The sequence below is a fragment of the Crocodylus siamensis genome, chromosome 4 (assembly GCF_052110815.1).
Source record: "Crocodylus siamensis isolate JL-2025a chromosome 4, ASM5211081v1, whole genome shotgun sequence".
NCBI classification, from domain to species: Eukaryota; Metazoa; Chordata; order Crocodylia; family Crocodylidae; genus Crocodylus; species Crocodylus siamensis.
Window position 1 is genome coordinate 94847071 of NC_143398.1, and position 22687 is coordinate 94869757.

At 44.5% G+C, this 22687-nt stretch overlaps 1 protein-coding gene across 1 annotated transcript; it reads right to left on the reverse strand.

Annotated features, from left to right (window-relative positions):
* Positions 1 to 118: 118 nt before the first annotated feature.
* ADSL (adenylosuccinate lyase) lies at positions 119 to 19598 on the reverse strand. The gene is made up of 13 exons (XM_090042975.1): positions 19349 to 19598; positions 11987 to 12190; positions 10426 to 10470; positions 9838 to 9917; positions 7397 to 7568; positions 7035 to 7081; positions 6488 to 6578; positions 5053 to 5122; positions 3941 to 4088; positions 3252 to 3342; positions 2049 to 2138; positions 409 to 585; positions 119 to 261 (listed from the first exon to the last, which is right to left on the reverse strand). Exons 1-13 carry the CDS (start codon positions 19508 to 19510, stop codon positions 175 to 177), a joined length of 1464 nt encoding a protein of 487 aa, XP_089899101.1. The 5' UTR covers positions 19511 to 19598; the 3' UTR covers positions 119 to 174.
* Positions 19599 to 22687: the final 3089 nt, after the last annotated feature.

A 22687-nucleotide genomic window follows, 5' to 3' on the forward strand; every position in this document is an offset into this window, starting at 1 on the left:
AGATGGCTACAGAGTAGACCCAGAGTAAGGAACATGATGGCATGTATGAGATGCATGGGTGAAAGCCCTGGGTAAGCAGCTTGGGTACGCCCCATGTAAGCAGACAGAGTAAACAGGCTTGGTTCTTTCAGACTTTCATTATCTCGCACACCCATACAACTCCATAATATCAGGCTAAAGTGCCAGCTCTATTTTCACACCCATCTTGCTTTGGTACGGAGTCAGCATTGGATGAACCTCCTCCTTCAGGAACCTTGCCACCTGCTCAAGGAAGAGGAAAAGAAGTTTAGAAAAAGGAATGAGCAGAGATGCATAACATGCCTCTTTTCAGCCATATAGGGGGATGCAATTTAGATCATTTGAGCCATAATGGCCCACAGCATCTTCAGTCTCTTTCCACTATCTCACCTGCTGCGGTGCACGTCCAGTGAAGGATGTGGGGTCCAGGAGGCTCTCCAAGTGTCCCTGGATGGGGCTGAAGTAGGGATCAGCACGGATACGGGCAATAAGGTCATTATCGCCCCCTTCCTGTTTCACAACCGCAGCTGCCTGCTGGGAAAGGACTCGTATCTTCTCATGACAATCCTACAGAGGGAAAATAGCCAGCAAAATGTTACAGATACACACTACAGGCTTACAGTCAACTGGTGCACCGAACAGGGAAAAACATCAGAGACTACAGCACTATGTGAAAGTGAAACAGCTAGAGCTTAGCCTGTATCAGTGGTGCCCAACCTTTTTGCCTGGTGGACCAGATCCAGCTGGTGCTTCTGATCCAGTGCAGGCATGGTGGGCACCATTGGGAGTGGGGAGGTCAGGCCAATCACAACACACCCTGCAGATGAAAGAGGCTTGACTTGGCTCTGTGGGGAGGAAAGGGGGTTTGGCCCAGCCCTGGGGGATTAAGGGCCTGGCCAGACCCCAGTGGGAGGTAAGGGAGCATGGCCCAGCCCCAGTGAGAGGAAAGGGGGCATAGTTTGGCCCTGATCCAGAAGCAGGTGCAGGAGCACACAGAGTGCAGAGAACGGGGTGGACAATTAAAAATCTTTTTTAAAAAGAGCTATGAAAAGATTAGGAAAAATCTGAAAAAGCCAACTCTTTGTACTGCAGGTACCCTAAAATGTTAAAGGAATTAAGTTAAACTTGCTGATCCACTGACAGTTTTGAAGAAAAAGGAGAGGTATCTGAAAGGAGGGGAAAAAAGAGCAAATGTGCTAGTGCTAACTGTACTGCTGGGACATTCTGGAGAATTTAAGTGGGTTAGGATCATAAGCTCCAGTATCTCAGACTTTTCTTAATACCCCATATATGATTACCACACTGCAAATCTAGCTCACTAAGGCAAGTGGAAACCATAAGCAAGAATGAAATTTGACAAGCAACTCAATTACTTCTTCCAAACTGTGGAAAAATACTGGATGAAGGGAATACACACTAATAACATTTGGATTTTATTAGAATAATCAGTAAAGTTCAGAGAGTTAATTCCAGTTGTCTTAGATTTGAGACCTCTCAACTATACTGGCTAATGGACTATAAACAAAAGTTAATGATAAAAATATGCTATGCTGAATAAGGACACTCACATAGATGGGTGTTCAGTGCAGACTTATTCAGCATTTTCAATGACCCAGCACTGATTCATTCTTTTAATTTATGAGATATTCAGTTTGTCAGATTTCTCATTTGTAGGTGCTCATCTTGCACTCCAAGGGCCTTTATAGCAAACAACAATGACAATTAAAAGAGAACACACTTATCTTATGTATACAGACAGACAGCTCACTCTATCACAGATGGAAGGATAACCCTCCCAGTGCTTCTAATACAAATATAAGAATTCCCATATTTGCTCCCTGCCTACTGTGTGGGAGAAGAGGATGGTGTTAAAGCAATGATTATAAGGCTACAAGGTTTGAGGTCTGACATACCACTGAATTGGTAGAAGGAAGTTGGAGGGAGTGGGGGAAAGAATCCAAACATCCTCATTCCCCAAAAGGCCAATCCTGGCAGGCAAGAAGCATCAGATTCCTCAGTTGTATACGTACCTGACGATTGCCCCCAGCTTTCACCATAGCCATGATAATATTCTCTGTGGCCATGAAGGGTAGCTCCTGTTGGATCCGTCTCTCAATCACCTGAAAAATACAAAAAAAGAAACATGTATAATGGAACAGACAAGCAATACATTTAAATCATTTTCTCTTACCCCATAATGCCCTGTAAATCAAAACTTTGAGGGCCAACATGCTTTGAAACCATATTACTACGGTACATGGAATTCCTATTCATATAATTGCCTTCACTTTTTTAATCTTAGTAAAAGACCCATCTCAGGGATGTTGCTCTCTCTTAAAGGTATAACAATATCTCAGGGCAACAAATAATGACATAAGAATTGCCATTTACTGGGTCAGACCACAGGTCAATCTAGCCCAGCATCCTGTGTCACAAAGTGGCAGAGTGGGTGCTGAAGGGAAACAGAACTGGGTATGACCGGGGGTTTTCCATGATTCCTCTCACTTGCAGCCTCCAGCATTTAAGGTCTAGGAAGTTCTCATGCGGAGGCTGTACCCCCAACTCCCATGCACAATAGCTACTGATGCCCCTTTCCTTCAAGAATTCATCCAATTTATTTTTGAATCTGCCTAAATTGTCAACATCCACAACATCTGGTGGCAATGAGTTCCTCACTTGAATTACATGCCAAGTGAAAAAGAACTTCCTTTTGTTCATTTTCAATTTACTACCTACTAGTTTCATTTTGTGATCCCTAGTTCTTGTATTGTGTGTAAGAAAGAATAAATCCCCTTGAACTTTCTGTTCACCATTTTGTATTTTGTAAACCCTTATCATGTCACCCCCCCAGCATCCCCTTTTAACTGAATAGGTCTAGCCTCTTTAGTTCCTCCTCATACGGAAGCCCCTCCATGCCACTAATTATCTATGTTGCCCTTCTCTGTACCTTCGCTACAAGTCCCATAGGTCAGTCAGACACCTAAGACAGGAAAAAGAAATGTTTTCTTTGATTTGTTTCAAAACCTGTCATCCTAACTTCACCAAGTGCCCTTTTACTTCTGAACTGCAAAGAGAAATGCCATGCCAAGGAATTGGAGGGCAGAACTCAAGGACCCTATGGAACATCCAAGAAGAAGCAGGCAGGAACTCTACACTGATCATGAAAGCTGTGTTCTTTTACACGAGTGCAGTGCTAAAAGGAATACAACTCTAAACGTTTTCCCCAGCTTTACCTTGGGATAGACCACAAGTCCCTCGGAGATATTCTGCAGCGTGCTCAGTATGATGTCGGCTGTCAGGAAAGCCTCAGCCAGACACACGCGCCTGTGAAGCAGGTGTAACCAGGGGGCCTGGGTCAGCAAACAAGCAGAATGCAGTCTAACCTCCGTGCTCCTATGCATGCATCTCTAGACAACATTATTGTAGCATCTTGCCAAAAGCCAGAGCTATTCCTTTAAAGCACTTCTTGATGGTATATGCAACACCTAAGAAAGCTTAAAGCAACGTCTAGGATCTGCAGCTGGGATAAGGCAGACCATTTGCTACTCATGATTATTATACCATTCCCTCCTACTGCTGGCTTCCCTTTTTATAAGATCTTTACCCTGTAAGCTTTCTTCTGAATGTTTCCCAGCTCAAAGGAAACCTCCCAGCAACCTCTGGGCTCTGTTAATTAATAAGGGTGCTTTTCAGCAAAGTGGCAGTTACCAGAATGAGGTTAAGAGCTGATGGTTTGAGTTCTGAATACTTTTCAATAAGTCAAAGAGCTTTTCTGCATAAGAACTTTCATACTGCTGCACTGAGACCACTTACCCCACACTAGCCAACCCCCTAAACCTGTATCTTCCTTGATTTCACTGTTTTTAGGGGCCTCTCTGCCCGCTACTCTTCCCAGGGCTCATGAGGGAGGACACAAACGGACCTGTTTGCACTGTCATCCAAAGTGCGTTCAAACCACTGCACAGAGGCTGTCTGGAGCGGATTCAGAACTAGGGTCACTAGGTGACGGGCCAAACTGCAGCAACGCTCCGAACGCATTGGGTTCCTCTTGTAAGGCATGGCACTTGAACCTGCATACAAGAGGGCAAAAGAGGGAGAGGAGGATGGAAACAGGGGCGCAGAAGAAATGCACAGATTAGAGATCAAAAGAATCCAGCTCTCCTCAAGAGAACATAATATGTTAACATTTGCATTTCAATCTGAAAACTCAGACTTGGACAAACACTCCCCCCCCCACCCCAAGACTGGAATATCAGCACTCAGGGACAGAAAATGTGACCTCAACTTCTAAACCTGCCAAACTAACACATGCATTGGTAATATATAATAAGCCAAACTATTTTAGCACACTGTATTTAGCACAGTCTTTATAAGCTTCTTGTGGCTTGCAGGGTGCAGCAGCACATCTGCTTGAGTGTTTGTCCTTGAAAAAAAAAAATCTGGTTTTCACCAACTGTTTTTTCCTCCAGCAAGCATGACAAAGCCTGAGTGCTCATTTTTAAGCAGCAGAAGACAGAATGACACTGAAAGGCTGAGGTAAATGTAATGGGCAGGGAGGAAATTGCTGACTCAGTCCTACAGCATGAGCTTGGGTGGCTGTACCTTTTCTATGCCATTGTCCACAATTCTGGAATTGTCTCCCCCTCTGCATTGGGTCACTGATATTTTTCTGGGAAAGGCTCCAGCCTGTTTTTACTCTTCCAACTATCAATTAAGTTCAATGGAAGTTGAGTGCTTTGCTACTCAGTCAGGCTCATTTATGCTGAGGTGGGATGCAAACACACTAGGGTCTCTGCTCTGTTAAAACATATCAAAAAGGAACAGAAGAGGTGTTTGCTTTTAGTTAGTCAGTGGGTCTAGAACCCCTAAGGCACAGGCAGATTGGGTAAATCAAACATTACCTAAAAGCATTTCTGCCAGTGACATTAATATTAGTGTTGCTGGGAAGAAAGTGCTGATGAGGAATTGCCAAAATGCACTGGAAAGTAGGTTCAGTGGACCAAGCATCATACACTAACATCTGCTACTTCTTACCAATCTGATCTCTTTCAAAAGGCTCCTCTATCTCCTTGAGATTGGCCAGCAGGCGGATGTCAGTACAGATCTAAGGAAAGCAATAAGACCATATTTACATGTGCACACAGTTGCTGCTGGTGTGCCTGGAGACTTGTGTATATCTATACCCAAACAGTAAACTGAGAAGAAGAATGGACACCCTTAAAAATACCTACTTCAGCACTATGGGTTTAATCTTTCCATGAACGCTAAGGACTTAATCCACACTACAGGCCATATCTGACACCAGAGTAGACAACCAGCAAATTATTGCAGCATCTCCCACATGGCTACAGCATCTCAGAAGAGCAAGGCCTGTTTCCCAAAGGACTGGCACTGAAGATTTCAAATGGATATATAGAGCTCAAGTCAAGAGAATGGGAAGGACAGAACCCATATTTGTCCTACGAAAAGGCAACAGGACTCCAGGTACGGCAAGTGAGAAAAAATGATCAGTGAACACTAATACAACTTTCTAAAGGTACAAAGTGAAATAAGACAGGACAAATGACAACGTGTTATCAGTCAGAAGAATAGCCAGACAATTTAATGCTCATCTTATTAAGCCTTCTCTCAGTGGGAGAAACATGCTGGGTGGGAGAAAATGGTGAGATTTTAGATCTCACATACCACTGGGAAGGGACCAGCTTTAGTATAAGTTAGATTAAAATCTGGACTGGAAACTCCACTGTGAAGATCTCCTAGTAAATTTAATTTACTTGCCTCTGGTAGCACCTACAGACAAGAAATTGGGTCCAGGATCAATCCTACAGCTATGATGTCCTAGACCAGTGGTTTTCAACTTTTATTTGCAGACCTCTAAAAAATTTTGAATGGAGGTGCAGACCCCTTTGGAAATTTCAAATGGAGACACAGACCCCTTTGAATTCTAAGTGCAAGTATTCACATACTTTTGATTGTTCATAGTCATCTTTCGTGGACCCCTTAGAAATAAATTTGCAGACCCCCAGGAGTCTGCAGACCACAGGTTGAAAACCACTGTCCTAGACATGTATCTAAGATGAATTAATCTGATAGCAAAGAGACAAAATGAGCCATTAGCTCCAAATGATGTCTCCCAGGAAAAGCATCCTGCATCAGGATCTCCTCCTTTTCCAACCCTCTTTACAGATTTTTTTTTATTTATTCAATTTACATACCGCTTTTCTCAACCACTTTATTAAACATTTGTCCAAATAGGAAGGACTTACAGCACTTCCAAAAATACATCCAAGCTTGGGTTTGGTTGGGCCTCAAAAGGGAGGGAGTTTCAGAGTCGAAAAGCAACTGCTGAGAATGACTTCATATACACTTTCACCATGTGGACATAGTATACTGATACTTGCAGGAGGCTGCTTTTAGCTGACCTTAGGGATTTTCCCTCCCATACAGAATTTGGAGGCAGGGAACTCACCTTATGTATGGATGCCCCCAGACTGGCCAGCACACTTAAGACTTCAATATCCACTTTGCGACTATATGTCTGACCTGTTACTATATAAGCCCTGGAAATGAAAGAAAGTTGTTTGGATACAAGCACCAGGAATGCAGCAAGACAGAGTGAGAGGAAACACTGCATGGGCACACTGATGCAGAACCTCGTCTTGATGAAACACCATGAAAGGACTGCTTGGTAATTTGCTTGGCCTCCTCACTTTTCATTCATACTTGCTGGAAACAACATGGGTGAAAACAATCTTGATTTCATGCTCCTGTTCTTGGCTCAGCAAACAGGCACAAAGAGGCAGCAGAAGCAGAATAGGAGGTCATGCTCTGACAGGGTGAGGTGGAATTTCCTTCTTAGAGCTACACCATGAAGCAGGGACCAACTGGGTGAAGACGCCCTTGACCCCAAGCAGCACAGAAGTTAGTTAGCTGGCTGGCAGAAGCTGAGTCCATGAGAATGGTGGTCATCAACCTCTCATGGGCATCTCAGGTTACTAAGCAAGTATTTTACCTACCGCTTAAATCCTGCCATGGCAGTCACCAGCCTGTCGAGCTCCTCCACCTCAGGGGAAAAACAAACAGGAACCTCAGAATGCAATCACTGAAGAGTGAACTATGCTGGCTAAGGGATCCCGACAACTTCCTTACCCTATGACTCACGAAGGTGTACTGCCAGCACACATCAATCTTGCCCTGAAGCACCCCCTACTATTCCAAATGGGCTTCAACTCCATAGAGTTTTGCCAACGTATCTCCTTAATAAGGATGCAGCATCCAAAACTCATTTGACTCAAGAATCCCCCTCCGACCTGCACAATTTCCCCTCCCCACCATTCCCCTTGCTGGAAATTCTGACCACTGTCAGAAAGTCACTCACTTTCTCATGATTGCCTTCAAAGAGCTGCAGGAAGCTGGCCTGAGTGCCAGTGGTGCCTTTCACCCCACGAAATCGCAAGTCATCCCGTGCACGCTCTAGGTTCTGCAGGTCCATGCACAGGTCCTGGATCCACAGGCAGCAGCGCTTTCCCACTGTGGTGAGCTGGGCAGGCCTGGGAGCAACCAGGGCAGAATGTAACTGATAACCAGCACAACAACTCCACAAAGACTATGCAAGAAGGAAAGTGCTTGGATACAGTGTGCCATCATGACTCTGCTACCCTCTTTCCTCTCAGATTCTTCTGCTCAGTCCCATTTGTGGGGAAGAGCCAAATATACATATATTAAGTGACACCCAGATCTACAGGAATTCTTAGGTAAAGATACCAAGGAAGAATTCAGCACAGTAAGAAAATGTATGTATTAATTAACAGGTTTCATCTGAGTAAGAAATAATTGATGATGGATATTAGGAAGCATTTCCCAGCTATGCAAGCTATTAGAGTTACTTGAGGAAAATGGTAGGAACCCCGCTGCATGGGACATTTAAAACTGGACAGGGCAGAGTTCTGAAGAACACATGTGGAAAAGGCCTCATAGGCGGAGAAGAGCTGACAACATGCGACTGAAAAGGCTCCCCCAAGTCTCTAGTTTTCATGATTGTCTCCATGAGGCTTAAATCCACAAATTTGATCTATTTTTAAAAGCTATTGTATTGGAGGCATCTCTCTCTCCACTGGTCCAGTAAATTATAGGAACATTTAAGCAACAATTTCTGTAAGATTTAAATAAAAGGATAAGTGCTCCCCCTGCTGGATCCTTAAGAAAAGTTCATTGGGTATCCTTGGGACCATGCTGATAACACTATAGAATATAAATGGAGAAAAACTTAATGCTGACATTCAAGGACACAAAGGACATGTAGACTATTGCACCCTCAGCCAGGTAGCTCACTGGGCTATTGGGTAAATGTTTTAATCCAGGAGCATTCGGATACACAAATTAGAGAGAGTGAGATTGATTAACCTAATTAAATGTTCTTTTTTTTTTAAATTTATAAAATTAGTATCTCAGCCTCTGGGCACAGAGTTTTCAGAAATAATCCTTATTTTATTAATCAGTGTTAAAATTAAGATTTCTACCAGCAAATCAGCCAAATATTTGATTCTTCAGCCATGCTCTTGCCTGGGAAAAAACTACAGACCTCCCATTATAGTGGGAAAATTATCAAATATGTCAAAATCAACACAAATCACTTGGGATGAGATTACTTTTCCTATCTAAGGCATTTCCTCAGCACCCATGTTTCCCGTGTAGCAGGAAAGGCTACACAACTTCTAGTGATTCTCTGATGAGCCATAACTTGGGGAAAGGTAGACCCAGAATTTGAGCCCTGTGGACTGGCCTATTTTTTCTCCATCTGCACTTACCACTTAAGATTTGATATCTCTCCATTTCAGAGGCAATTTCCAGTACAACCAAGACATCTGATCTGGCATGAAATGTCCCAGCTTCCTTAATTTTCCACTATTCTTCACCACCAGGAGTGAAGAAATAGGGTTTACCTCAAAGAAACCTTTCTGGTAGCCATGCCATAAGATAAGGTCCATACCCTCCCCTTCCCCATACCCAGCTGTTGCTCTATTTCTATTTCCTGCCCAATCTGTTCCCTGCTTCCTCCCCAATCTGCTGTTATAGTGTGAAACCCTGAACGCAAATAATTGCTCTCCCTCACAGCAGCATCAGATTAACCCTTCTCCCCAGGCACCTCCTTGACCAGGCCTCTGACCAAATCCTTCCTCAAGACAAGGTGAAATGGTCATTTAAAAACAGTCCAGCATCCTGCATGACACTGTCCAATACCAAGAGTACTGCACAACACGTATGAGCCTCCCATGACACAAAACTGTGATCCTTTAACACGGGGTGGGGGGGGCGCAGAATTCCTAGGGATTTTTAGTAACAATCTGTCTGTACCCTAAAACATGAATACTGGCAAGTCTTGTAATGATCGCTGCAGACACTAACAGCAATATTTTTTGAGCTTCTGCTGAAGCCAGTTGAACTGACAGACAGGAAAAAAAATGTTGCTGAAAACATGACTAGAATTTTATGTCTAAGTAGAGGCATAGTGCAAGCCTTGCCTTCAGGTACAGTGTGGAACATGAGTTCGTACTGCTGATATTTGCAGTTAAATGGTTCTTAGCAGATTCAAGGGGAGCAATCACTGGCTGCTGTAGTTTCCCAAGGTAAATGGAGATTTACACATCTGTTCCTTTTTAAAAATCTCTCTACACCGCAGGTCAACAGTATCTAAAAGTAGCGGGCATCACATATTAGACACAGAAGAAAAGAAGGGAAAGAGACTGAAGTGGCAGTAATAGAATAACCCAGCCTAAGAGTAACCCATGCGAGTAAAGCAGAAGCTCTTGGGCTACTTACTGGTAGTGAGTGAAGCCCAACGTAGGCAAGTTGGCATACTTCTCAGCAAAGTCGGCTAGCCGGCTGATCACCCTGGCAAGCTGACGAACGTGGGAGAAGGTAGAGAAAAAGGTAGCGTAAAAAAAATAATTGCAGTGTAGACAGAAGTTAAAAGGCAACTTGGAGTTCTTTTGGTACAAAAGCTGGCATGCTTGAGCATAATAAGAATGGAGGGAGAGAAAAAGCCTGTAATTCTTTATTTGATCCCTTAAGTTTTGCTTTCTAAAAGAAATGGCAACTACAAACAGATTACATTGATGGTCAACACAAACTGGCTCCTATATCCAGGAGTAGGATGGTGGTTCAATCAAATAAGCATTAGCTTTTCAAGGCAGTAAAGGTTGGAACAAAATGCCCTCATACAACCCTTTCAGGGGCCTTAAGGAAGGCTGGTTTAGAAAGAGAATATTCACTTTTTACTGAGTGCCCAGAAAATCCCAGAGACACCCTGTGTCTCCACCCAGAGGAAGATCATGGTTCATGTCATCTGCTCAAAAGTCATCAGTAGAGCCAACTCCCAGGAGGCTGTACACATGATTTCTCTCTCACCTTGGGTAGCAGCAGATTGAAGCCATCGCGCAGAACAATCAGGTCCTGAAAGGAGTAAGAAAATGATGTTCAGGTTTGACTTTCCTAGGCATCCACTATCTCATTCCCCATTCTGCTTTGAAAGCAAAGTAGATTCCTGCCTCTCTCAGAACACACAGCAGACACGGACAACTGAATAGCTCCCCCTACCCTCAAAATGAGTCTTCTAAGAGAGCTAATTGTCACTCAAATTCACACACTTCTGAACTAAAACACTGCCAGAAGGAACTTCTTTAAGAGAAGGAGGGTGTGATTTTTGTCCAGAAGCATAAGGCTGTCACTTCCCTGTGAACCAGAGAGAGTCTGGCAAAGCCATATGAGACCTGTTCCTACTTACAAGGTCATTATTCATTTTTATAGCACTCAAAGGGTTTAGGAAAATAAGACACTACACCCTAGCATTCCCACATAAAGTTCAGGCACTATGTGCTAGAGCAGTGGTCTCCAAAATTTTTCGATCGCGCACCCCATCAGTAAAAAAATTTTGAGCATGCACCCCCAATATATGCATATTTACATAAATATAAATAGAAGTTCTAATATTCTCTTCTCGCACCCCAATGGATCATCTTGCGCACCCCACTTTGGAGACCACTGTGCTAGAGGACTGGTTAAAATCTGCACTTCAGAAAGAAGATCACTTTTCACATCTCTGTTTTCCTTCCTCAGGGAGGAAATATGTACAGCTGGGTTGATATAACATGAAAAAAAGCAGGTACTAGGTACCCTAGAGACCAGACAAAGGACAGATTTGTCACAGGAGAAAGGAAGAAGTGTACTATGGCTCCTATGACTTTAAAGAGGGCTAGCCCCAAAACAGTTTGTAGAGGTTGAAACTGAATAACAGAAAGTAAAATTTTTAATATAAAACTCTCATCCATTCTATTGACCAGTGACCAATCTTTTCCCTTACTGAATCAATTCCAGACCTTCCACACAAAAACTGAAAGCTCATAAATGTGCATGTCAAAAGTAGCCTTGATTTCTCAAGTCGCTGAAATACGGAACATCTGGCACAACCCACATGTCATGTGGATTTTTATTTCATGCAGCTCATATGATTGTACATTTTCTAAATTTAAAGTAACGGACAACATACAAGAAGTTTTTAATAAGTTCAAGTTAAGGATAGATCTTACTGTCAAAAGGAGGGCAGCAGTGCACTCTGTATACTGGGGAGCCAGAGACCTAGGGCCACATCTGCACAGCTGCCCTATCAATACTAGGTCTACTGCTGAGGAAGTTAGCCCATCTACTAACTCCTCCAGTGGGACACTGGAGACTGCCAATTAGGCAGTGCAAATGGCCATACCCAGACTCTGTGAAGACATGGCCCAGGACACCAGTTAGCATGATTTAGAACAATCGCTGGGGGAATCGAGGTATGAGGTGTTACCTCCAAAAGAAAAACTAAATATTTCCCAAAGTTCTACTGGAGATTTAAAAAAAGATCTGATTACAGAAATAAATTAAAATGATCACATCTACAATTGCTGGGTGCAGAAAGCAAGAACTGTTATACCGTGTTGTCCCCCACATAACAGGAAGTGGCTCCAAGGTGAATGATGCCTGAAGCTTTGGGACAGCAGTGTGCAAAGGTGTGCACATGGGCCATCACATCATGACGCAGTTTTTTCTCCTCCTCTGCTGCCATCTTGAAGTCAATGTTGTCCAGGTTGGCTTCCATCTCTTGGATTTGCTCATCAGTGATAGGCAGCCCCAGTGACTACAAGAAATTAAATATCTGACCTTAAGTGACCAAATCAGAGCAATACAAAAGAAATGTGTTTAATTTGCACCATTTAAAATATTTTTACAGGAATGGAAATTTGATGCACTTGTTAGTAAAAGGTCACATAAGGGGACTATAGTAGCAAATGATTTAATTCAGGGATTCTCCAGCTTTTTGTGGCTGGCCTACACATCTGGGAACTACTTGCTGGACACTGTCTTCCAAGTATGATCACATTATCCCTCTGACAACTAAAGCAGCTGCTTGCATGGAAAAAAGCTATCAAAAAGTGTATTTTTAGCTTCTTTTAATGCAGTTTAATGGCTCGGAAGGAGGAGAACTACTACCAAGTGACCTGCTAGTTCCCCCACACAAAAATTAGAGCTCTGCACTACATTAGTTATCTATGGAATATATTTTAGGAGCCTTTACTTTATCCAAGTTCCAAACCCTCTATTTACAGCTTTACCTAAAATTTTCCTTTGCACACCTCACCTCCACCCAAAAACTGAAATGTTTTGGAATTTGGGACAAATTAGTTCAGTCCTGAGCTTAGGCAAATGAGACAACCAGCACAGAGTTTCTGCTTTACAAAAAGAAAACTACTGAGCTTTCATTCACCTAAATTACATACCAAGCAATTGCAGTAGGTGACTTCACACTGAGTAGACCACTAGGCCTTCATAAGGAACAAACATTAGGGCTGTACTTGGAGAAGGGTGGGGTGGGAAAACTAGCAGTAATACTTTAGAGGGATACAGACTTAAAATTACTATCTAAACATTTTTACCTATTATTATTACTTGCACCTTAGACCACTATAGTTTAAAAGCTATTACAGAAAAAATAATGCTGTATTCCTTGGTGTGTTTTCTTCATCCCTTTGACAGCATTTTTTATTCAGCATTAACTGAATAACAAAGCAGTTAAATGCCCATGTTGCTTAGAAAAAATAAAATAGAAAAACATGAAAACCACAAAAATGATCAGGACTCAACAAGGCTACTTGGGAAGTTAACAACATTCCTTAAAATGAAACTTTTACATTTCATGAAATATTTGCCCATGTGCAAAAATAACCAAATATCGCTTTCAGGTACATCTCCTATAGTGTGATATCCTTAATAACATGCTGCTTATTTTTTGTCAACACAATTATGTAGTTTGGGACTGTCTAAGTGGCAGCCCACAGGGGGTTAACATGCAGCCCCTGGGCTCCCACCCAGGGGGCAGAGCACCATGGTGCTGCGCAATACAGCTTAAGGTAAGTCAGGGTGCCGCACAAAGGAGTGTACGCCCTTGTGCAAGGTGCAATAGGATGCAGGGTGCCTGCCCACATGCATGCAGGACATGCAGCCTGGAGGCCCCATGACCCCTGCTAGTGCTGCCCCCATGGTGAGAGGCCCCTCCTGGTACAGCCCATGGAGCACACAGCCCCCAACCTCTTTGGACAGCCCTGATATAGTCTTGTACAATTCCAAACTTGTGCAAATTATCCAGGTCAAGAAAATGTCTTCCCTGATTTAGCAGTGCTTCGATTCTAGGCAGGATATTCAAAGGCTAAGGTTTCGAGACCAACAATAATTCGGTTCCCCCGGTCATATACTGTAACTTGATTTCAGTGTTTTTCAACCTTTCCAATCTGTGACTAATGCCGCATCTGCAATTACTTGATGGGACATCCCTATGATTTGCCTAGATCCCAGGGCCTTTTGAAGGAACAAACAACACTGGCCCTGCAGTAACAGCAGGATCTCACATTTGGCTTTGGATTAGGCAGGGTTGTTGAGAGAAGCTGAGGGTACTAGGTTACACTTTTGTGGATGTATATTTTACTTTGGATGAAGTAGAGGGAAGAAAGGGTTGTGATGGGTTGCAGCCACAGGGTAGAGATGGATCTGTGGCTGGGCAGCAGCTGAAGCAGAGAGGGGAAGGAAAAAGGAACTACTTCTCTTTTTCAGTCCCTCCTGCTGGCTCTTGCGCTATAGATTTTGTTAAACATTTGCATTTTGCAAACCATGGCATAAAGCAGAGGGTATGAAACCTTGCCACCCCCCATTTAAATCATGCATCATGGATTGGGAAACATCACACTGTTAATTTTCTACCCTGTTATACGCAATACCTTACTTGCAAAATTGACAGCCACAACTTGGCTGTAGAAGCCTTATGTATTTAATCAACCAATCTATCAATCAAAATTCTCATGATTAGCATGGCACTAATGTAAAATTTTTCATGCAAATATTTGTTTTTAAATCCTAATAATCCCTACCAATCAGTCAGACTGCTTCAGAGGTATATAGCATGTTAAAACCTAGTTCATTCCAAGGCAAGTAGTGAAGCCTTTTGAACGTGTAGGACTCAGAGAAGAAGAAAGCAGGTGAGACAGAAGGAGCCTATCAGCTAATACGCCTTAAAAAAGGATAACCAAAACTAGCATGCTTCAGGAAGCAAAAGCCTCGAATGCCCAGACCAAAATGATGAAGGCACTTTGGCCATCTCCAAGACAATACCTCATAACACTACAGTGCAGGGCACAGATAATTCTATGGGACAATGTGAAACTGGGATAACAAGCCGGTATTCAAGAGCTTGGTTTACCCTAATGGGAAACGTGTACGTGACAGGTAGGATACCTAGAACAGTTAAGAGCCAAGTCATTTTTGTTCACAAGTACCCAGCCCACCCTGCAAACTTAGTCAAGGCACCAAAGCAGTGGCAATCCCACAGGTAGGAGAGAATCAAACTTGTGGAAAAGGGATAGATTCCTAGTGAAAAGCACATCAGATAAAGGGGAGCCAAGTTAAACATTGATGTTGCACATCCACATACATCATATATGATAACTCTCTCTCCCCTACAGCTGGGGTCATGGGAGATGAAAAGGGAAGAGGATGACAGCATAACTGAAATGCCTCAAACTAGTGCATCTAATAAAACTAGAAAGACAGGTCAGATGTCCAAAACTCCAGTGCCATGATCCACCTAGCCCTTATTTTCTATTTGTAGATATCTCCTTCCTCCAAAGTTTGTCTGCATCTCTCATGCAATACTGCAAGAAACTATGATTGAGTGCAGTCCTGGACACATTTGCTCCTAAAGGGCATAGAAGCATTAGTGACAGGCAGCCAGAATAATCAGTCTGTCTCATGATGAGTGAAAAGATGGACACAGTTCAACTGGGGAGTAGAACAAGACAAAAGTACCAAGAACACAGAATGGCATTGGGAAGGCAGGTCAGGTGCTTCTTTCAACCCTTTCACTCGATGCAAGAGCAAGGAACATTCAATGACACTGAAACAGAGAGAATTCAAAACTGATCAAAGGAAATCCTTTCCTATAATGCAAAGGTTTCCATTTGCAATATAATATTTAGGTCAAGAGCTTAGCAGGATTCAAACCAGGATAGACATTTAGAGAGGCCTTGATCTGAGGCACCACCATTATACAATACATCTTTAATGCATCGTTCATTAAATATGTTTTGAAAAGGATATAAACCCTCTTGCTCAGGTCATATGGCAACTTGTAATCACGATGGGTTTAATGAAAAGTTCCCTGAAGTCAGATTACTTAGAGGTGCACCAATACATCAGTCCATATTGTATCAGCACCAATAAAAGGGGGCAGATCGAGGCCCCCACAGAGAGGGAGGGAGTGTGGCAGGGGCTGGGGCAGGACGGGGCACAGGGGAGTCATGGGCAGCTCATCTGAGAGGTGTGAGGGAATGAGAAGAGGGGGCAGCAGCTCCTGGCTGCTGTGTGCACCCCTGGGGAGGCATGGGGGGCACATATGCCCCGCATTTGTGTGTGGGGCAAAGGCAGGTAGCCCACCCTGGAGTGCCCCCTCCCAGCACCACTGCTGCCCCAAGCACAGCCCTGGCCCAGCCCTGCCCACCAGGAAGAAGCCGGAGCAGACCTGGCCCCGAGCCTGCAGTGTGCCCTCATTCCATGCACAAATCTGGGGGGCACATGCCCCCCATAGGGGAGTGTGCAGCAGTACGAGCCACACCCCACACTCACCACGCCTCCCATGGCTCTGTCCTGTGCCCCACCCCAACTGGGCAGTGCCTGCCCATCCCACTCCCGCCCTCACCATGTGAGCCTCAATCTACACCCCTCCTGCCCCTCCCCCCCCCACAGACTTATCCACTGGATGCTGCTCCCCAAGCTGCTGGGCTGCATATTGACTATTGGATCAGTATCAGCTCATATGGCTGGTTAATAATCAGCCATTTAGACCGGCAAAAAAATTTTAATCGGGGCACTCCTATAAGTTACCACAACTACTGCTGGCTTACTTATTCTTTCCCTTATGAAGTCACTGGTATTGTTCACTGTGAGATCCGTAATACTGACATGATGGACTTCTGGTCTGAGCTGGTACAGCAATTCATGTTATTGGTGACTTACTGCCAAATTTCTTCCAAGGGAAGGGTTGACATTAATGCCTTTCACTAATGTCTAGCACTAACTTTCACAAAACCAAAAGCTTTAGTACTAGGAAGATATAGCCAAGGATCTCTTAATTTCCTGCATCTAAGTTATAAAACTGGCTAAGGCTTCTGATTCAGAAATAGCTTGAAACAAGCAGGGAACAAGTAATGGGGGGGGAACAGTCCCAACACTCCTTCCTCCCATAATCTGTTTCCTGTTCAGGACCTCACTGTATTTCATGACAGAAGTCAAGGAAAGCTGGTTGTAGTTGTGTCTAACCACTTGTGACTGAACACTGACAGAGCTAACAGGTGCTGAGTGAGAGCGATTCCCCCACCTATTCCAGACAGGGCTAATATCAGAGGGCTGTAATTCCTCAGGAATGTGAGCATACAGATAAAAATAAGCTTCCTTTTTCTCAGTGGGGTCAGAGAACTCAAGATGTCACGAAGGCAGGGGGCCTTTACTCTCCAGAAGCAGTTTAGGCTGAGGACAGGGGCAAACAGGAGGAGAGAAATTCCTAAGTCCAGGTTTGGTAGTCAGACGGGCTGGAGATTTCATCTCGACTCAGTCACCATCTTGCTATCCAGTCTTGGGCAAATCATTTTAACCTATTTTATTCTCCAGCAGTGAATATGGTGATAGTTACCTACTGCAGAGAGGGGATGTGGGAATTAGTATTTGTACTGTCTTGAAAATATAAAGCTCCACACAGGTGCAAAATATCCTAAAATTCTGGAGTTTGTTTAGTCTCAGCTGCAAAAATTCGTACCTTGCAGGCAGGGTTCATACAGTAATAACAGACTAGAGCATAGGTATACTTCAACACTTGTTACACTGATTGATCTCTTATGCCTGTTATCAATGTTAACAACACCCAGTTGGCACTTCAGGCTAAAAAAAGTTCACTAAACACACCTATATAACTGCACTATTTCACATGTGGTGTCAGCACCCTCTCAGTGGCTGAGGCAGCAACAAACAGTGGCACAATACCATGAGCCATGAAGGATGTGGTGATGACCCCCTTCCCCTGCCCCCACATTGCTTCTTCATTCTCCTGTACAGTGTTAATCTATTCTGCAGTTGGACAATCACTATAACCACGCATGGTAAGGACAGCCATTGGGGTCAAGTGTTATCTTGACACGCTATGGAAAAATGTGTGCGGCAATGAGTTGTCAGCTAGCAATACAAATGTGTCAAGGCTCTTTGCAAATCTGTTCAGCGTATTCTGTCCTTTTCAGTCACTTCACCCGATAGCTGCTTGAAGATTTATTGCACATTTTCCCCTCTGTTTCCAGCGTCTAACTTCTTGGACTGACAGGAAGAGATCCCCAACTTCTTAGATTGATAGCAGGTTCTTTCAGTTTTACTGAACTGCTCTGTGTCCACGCGCACGTGTTTGTAGATGTGAGAAAGGTGCAGCAAGCATTTCTGTGATTAGCATCCTGTTCATTTTGACCCAAATTAGTTAAGTCCCAGAGATATGGACTACACAGGTTATGAGGGGCTGAGGGTTGCTAAAAGCTGCCTTTAGCACAGGTTTCCAACAAACTGAGGACTCTGAACATCAGAATATTTTAGGTCAGGCACATCAATTGTTAGGGCCCCACTACCGGGGGCATTACTGTTTGGTCAGATGATAAAACTCCTTCTTCATCCCAGAAAAACTGTTTACTTTAGCATTACGAAACATTTCATAGGGGAGTGGAAAGTACAGAGGGCAGGGATGTGACCAAAAGTCTGCCTGGCAGCAGTCAATACCTCCTTTTGCTGAAGAAGCAACAGGACTCATTAGAGAACCAGAAAAAAACTGTATAAAATTGTGCCTGTGCCTTTTTTTTTTTAAATACTTCTTTATAGGCATGGAATAGTATAACAGAGTTTTAAACACCTTTAAAGTGCTAAAACAAAACAAAATGTGTGGGTAGACAGTGCTGCAGCACTGTGTGCTATGAACCAGCCTGGATGAAGCAGGGCTGACTCTGAAGTGCTTCGCAGTGACACTGCCCCGCAGCTAAAGACAGTTGCATATTTGTAGGTTACCAACATGCTACAAGTGACAAAGTGCTTAAAAACTTCAAATCCTGAGTCTGAAGCGCTTTAAACAAGCCTCTGTCCACAAGCAAAAAAGTCCCCAAAGGTGGCAGTTTCTCATGTCACTATTTTTGTTGTGCTTGCTATTGTCCCACCAGCGGTGTCCACACTGGCCTATTTGGCTTGGGCTGCAGACCATAGGGGAAGCACCAGTGACCTCACCCTGCTACAGAAGGAGCAAAGATGGTGCCGGGTATGGAGAAGAGAGCTGGCCGTGCTGGCTGGCATGGGGTACGGGCTCCCTTAGCGACTAACAGTGTCAGCTGCTAGCCTCAAGCCACGAACCAGAGCAGAGGCCTCAACCACACAAAAGCGAACGTGGGTTGGTCTCCTGCCCTGGATCTGCAGAGCTCCCAGACCCTTCGTGCCAGATGGGCAGAACCCCTCTGCTCCAGTGTCTGCCTGGAGAACATGGCACGCATGGCGGCACAGTGTGCACATGGCATGGTCCCAGGCCGCGCTGGCACAGGCAGAGCCCGGGCACCCCTCAGGGGGCGGGGTTCGTTCCAGGCTCCCGCGCTGCAGCCACCACCACTCAGCGACAAGCTTCACCCTCCGGGCCCGGGCGCACCTGATGGGCGGGGGGGAGGGGGGCGGGGAGAGGCCTCGGTACCTTTTCGGCCTGGGCCAGGTAGAGCCAGAGCCGCCGCCAGGTGCCGAACTTCTTCCTCTCGCTGAAATTGAAGCCCATCTCGGGGCTGGCGTAGCGTGACACCAGCGGGGAGTGGTAGCACGCGAAGGCGTCCGCCTCGCCGGGACGCCCTGCTGCCGCCATGGTGCAGCCGCAGCCCAGTAGGCTGCGCACGCCCCTGGCGGGCGGCACGGCAGGCGGCTAGGTCTTCCCTGCCCACTGTCGTAAAGCACTGGGGGGGGGGCGCCCCGCCCCGAGCGCGGAATCCGGCAGGAGGGTGGGGCGAAGCGGGTGGGCGCCGGGCTGCAGCGCCTTCTGCTGGTGGGAGGCCGCAGAGCAGGCAGGGCCTTGGCTGCAACTCGGGGCCTTAGGGCGGCGGTGCCCGGAGCACTTCGTGCGACTAGGAGTAGCACTGGTGTTATGAACCTCCTCATCTATACTATTCCAACCCGTATTCAACCAAACCAGTTACCCACTGTGCAAGGCCACATTCAGTCCCTGTTCCTTTGCCACTGAGTTGACTTTTTGCAGAGCCAAAGGGCATAATTGCTGTTCTCAGCCCTGCTATTTTTAGGGCACCTGGACTTAGTGTCAACAGAAGCGGCTCCAGGCAGGGAGACACGACACAAAAAACCATATGCACAGATTGTAAGGGGCCCCTGCCCAGACACATGCCTGTTCCTGAGCCCTCGCTGTGGAGGCCTGCTTGGCCTGGCATTGAGTGCCTCAAAGAAAGGAAATTCCTGCATTCCTAGGCAGCGGATGCCACACGCGTTGCTCTCACAGCAAGGGCACATCCAGGTGAGCATGCACACCCTGTGGCGCCACGCACTGCACCCGCAGCTGTTCCCTGCACTGCTAATTTTCTTGGGTGGGATCTTACACTAAAAGCAGGGCAGCACCTGAGGCAGCAGCGTGCACTGGCTGAAACCAAACGTGTTCAGTGCCAAAACTGAAATTTTTCTGGAAAATTTTCCATTTCTAAAAATGGATTGTTTCATAAAATTCATTAGTAACAATGAATGGAAGCCAATACAATATTAGGCAAGCTTGGCAGTTTCAAAGTTGTAATAAATGTTTTTCACGTGATTAGCCCTAGGAAGTGAGAGAGAAAGTACATATATGTTTTAGCAATTTGTAAACAGGAAGGTAAACACTCACATAATAATCCAAACCAAAAATCAAGTTATGAATTCACCTAACTGGCTGTGCAGGTCAATTCAAAACCAAAGCACAGTTCTTTGCATGTGCTAAAATTAGTGTCTCAACAACTTTCAGGGCCTTCGTTTTTTTTCTTCAATTTAAACAAACAACCTAAGTGAAGTACATGCTATTGTGTATGGTCTTTACATTTTTACAAATAATCCAATAAAAAATAATTTCCACATAAAGCTTTGAATTTGTTTGAATGTTACATTTAAATCACATTAAGCATGTCGTATTCAATTTTTTTCCTAATCAAATATTTCAGTTCAAATATCTGTGGCTATTAGAACATAAAATTAACACGGGTACTTTTTAAAGTTTTATTTACTAAATATAAGTAAAATAAACATGCTAAATCAGATCACATTCTATTTAAGGCACTGGAAAACTTTCCAGTTCCAAATTTTCTGGAAAACCCGCATCTCTACCTAAAACCACAGCCAGCTACTGGCCGGACTCCATGCTGCTAGATTCCCACCGCTGGACAGCCCAGGTGCTGGCTCCAGACTCCCCTACCCCACCTAGGACAACTTCCTGTGGTACATGTGCATAGGCATTCCCCAGGGACAAGGAGCAGTGCCACAACTACATGCCATTGCTATCTGTCCTTGGGGAAACTCAGGTGTGCTCATCTGGACACCCTCCTTGAGTTTTTTCCCGAGATCTGATCCAATGGGAGAGCTGTTTTTCATCCCTCTGGCTCCCCCCCGTGATGGAACTAAATCACAAATATGTTCTCAAATTGCCAAGCCTGAAAAACATTTAATTTTATAGAAGAGCTGAGAACAGCGTGGGGGGAATATGCTATATCACTGCCCCCATTTATCTGCTACTTGATTTGAATGGCTCTTGACAAAGAGCAAGCAAGAGAGAACAACTATAAAAATGGCTGAAAACTCATCCTGGGGTAAAACCCACAATGAAATTCTTATGCCCATACAATACTTCACACTAGGAGTACAGCAGCAGGCGCCTTACAGGGAGGCAGGATGCATAGACAGAGCCATGAAAGGTCAGTCACTCAATCATTATGTAGAGAGACCTGTCCCCACTCAGTTTCTAGTTAGAAAAAGCAATAGGCAGTGCAGTAGACTATGAATCACATATTTAGAAAAGAATGGAGAGATCCCTTCTGTATCATGGAATAAACAGATGAACCACCTGCTGCACAGGACAGTGTTTGTAGAGGGGAAGGAGTGTAGAACGTTAGAAGATTGCAGTACTGTACATGGATAAGGTAAGGCCATCGCTCTTACAGCTGAGGCCAATCACAAGAGCTCCATTTTTTGAAAAGGTATTATATAACTAATGTAGTTTTAAATTTGAATACAAATCATTCTCCAAAATGCCAGCTGAGAATATTTTGGGAGTTAATTCTGATGCCCAGGTAATGACAGCAATCTCTTTACTTGCATATGGCCAGGCTAGTGCATTTGGTTAATACATTTTGAGCCGTTATCAAAGTGGGAAATGGAACTCTAGGGCTAGAAGATATCCTTGAGCTTCCTTTTTCTATGCGTTTATATTCCTCTTCCCAAATATCAGCTGGAACAAATATTGAGAGATTGACTATCAAGATGGTTATTCACTCTCTTATCCCTCCCTACCCCACCCATCCCCCAGCTTTGACAACTTGCTCCTTGGCTCGACTAAATCTGGAAGGCACTTGGGACTTCAGACCCAAGGAGCTCTAGAAGCACAGAGCTATCAAGTTAGGAGAAACCACTCTGCAGCTGAGTACAGCATCACACCACTACGCAGCAGGAAGATCTGAAGTAGTAAGGCCAGGCTGGAGTGCCAGTTTACAGCAGTCTGAGAAGGTATAAACTGAGGGCTTACCTGGAGTTCATAGGATGGTCATTAGTGGAAGATCTTCAGTAGAAGCAGAAGCAACTGTGGCACTGTAGCAAAGCAGAATCAATGACAAATATCCAAGGTACAGCATGAAGTTACAATACCTGAAAGCTGACCAACCAGGAAGATACTCCGAGTAAGCTGGACATGTTGCCAGGATAACAGACTGAGCCATGATGTTATTGTTAAATATATACTTTTGCACCAGTAACACCCTGAGGCCTTAACTGAGGATACTCCTGTGCTACGCGGGTCCCCGTT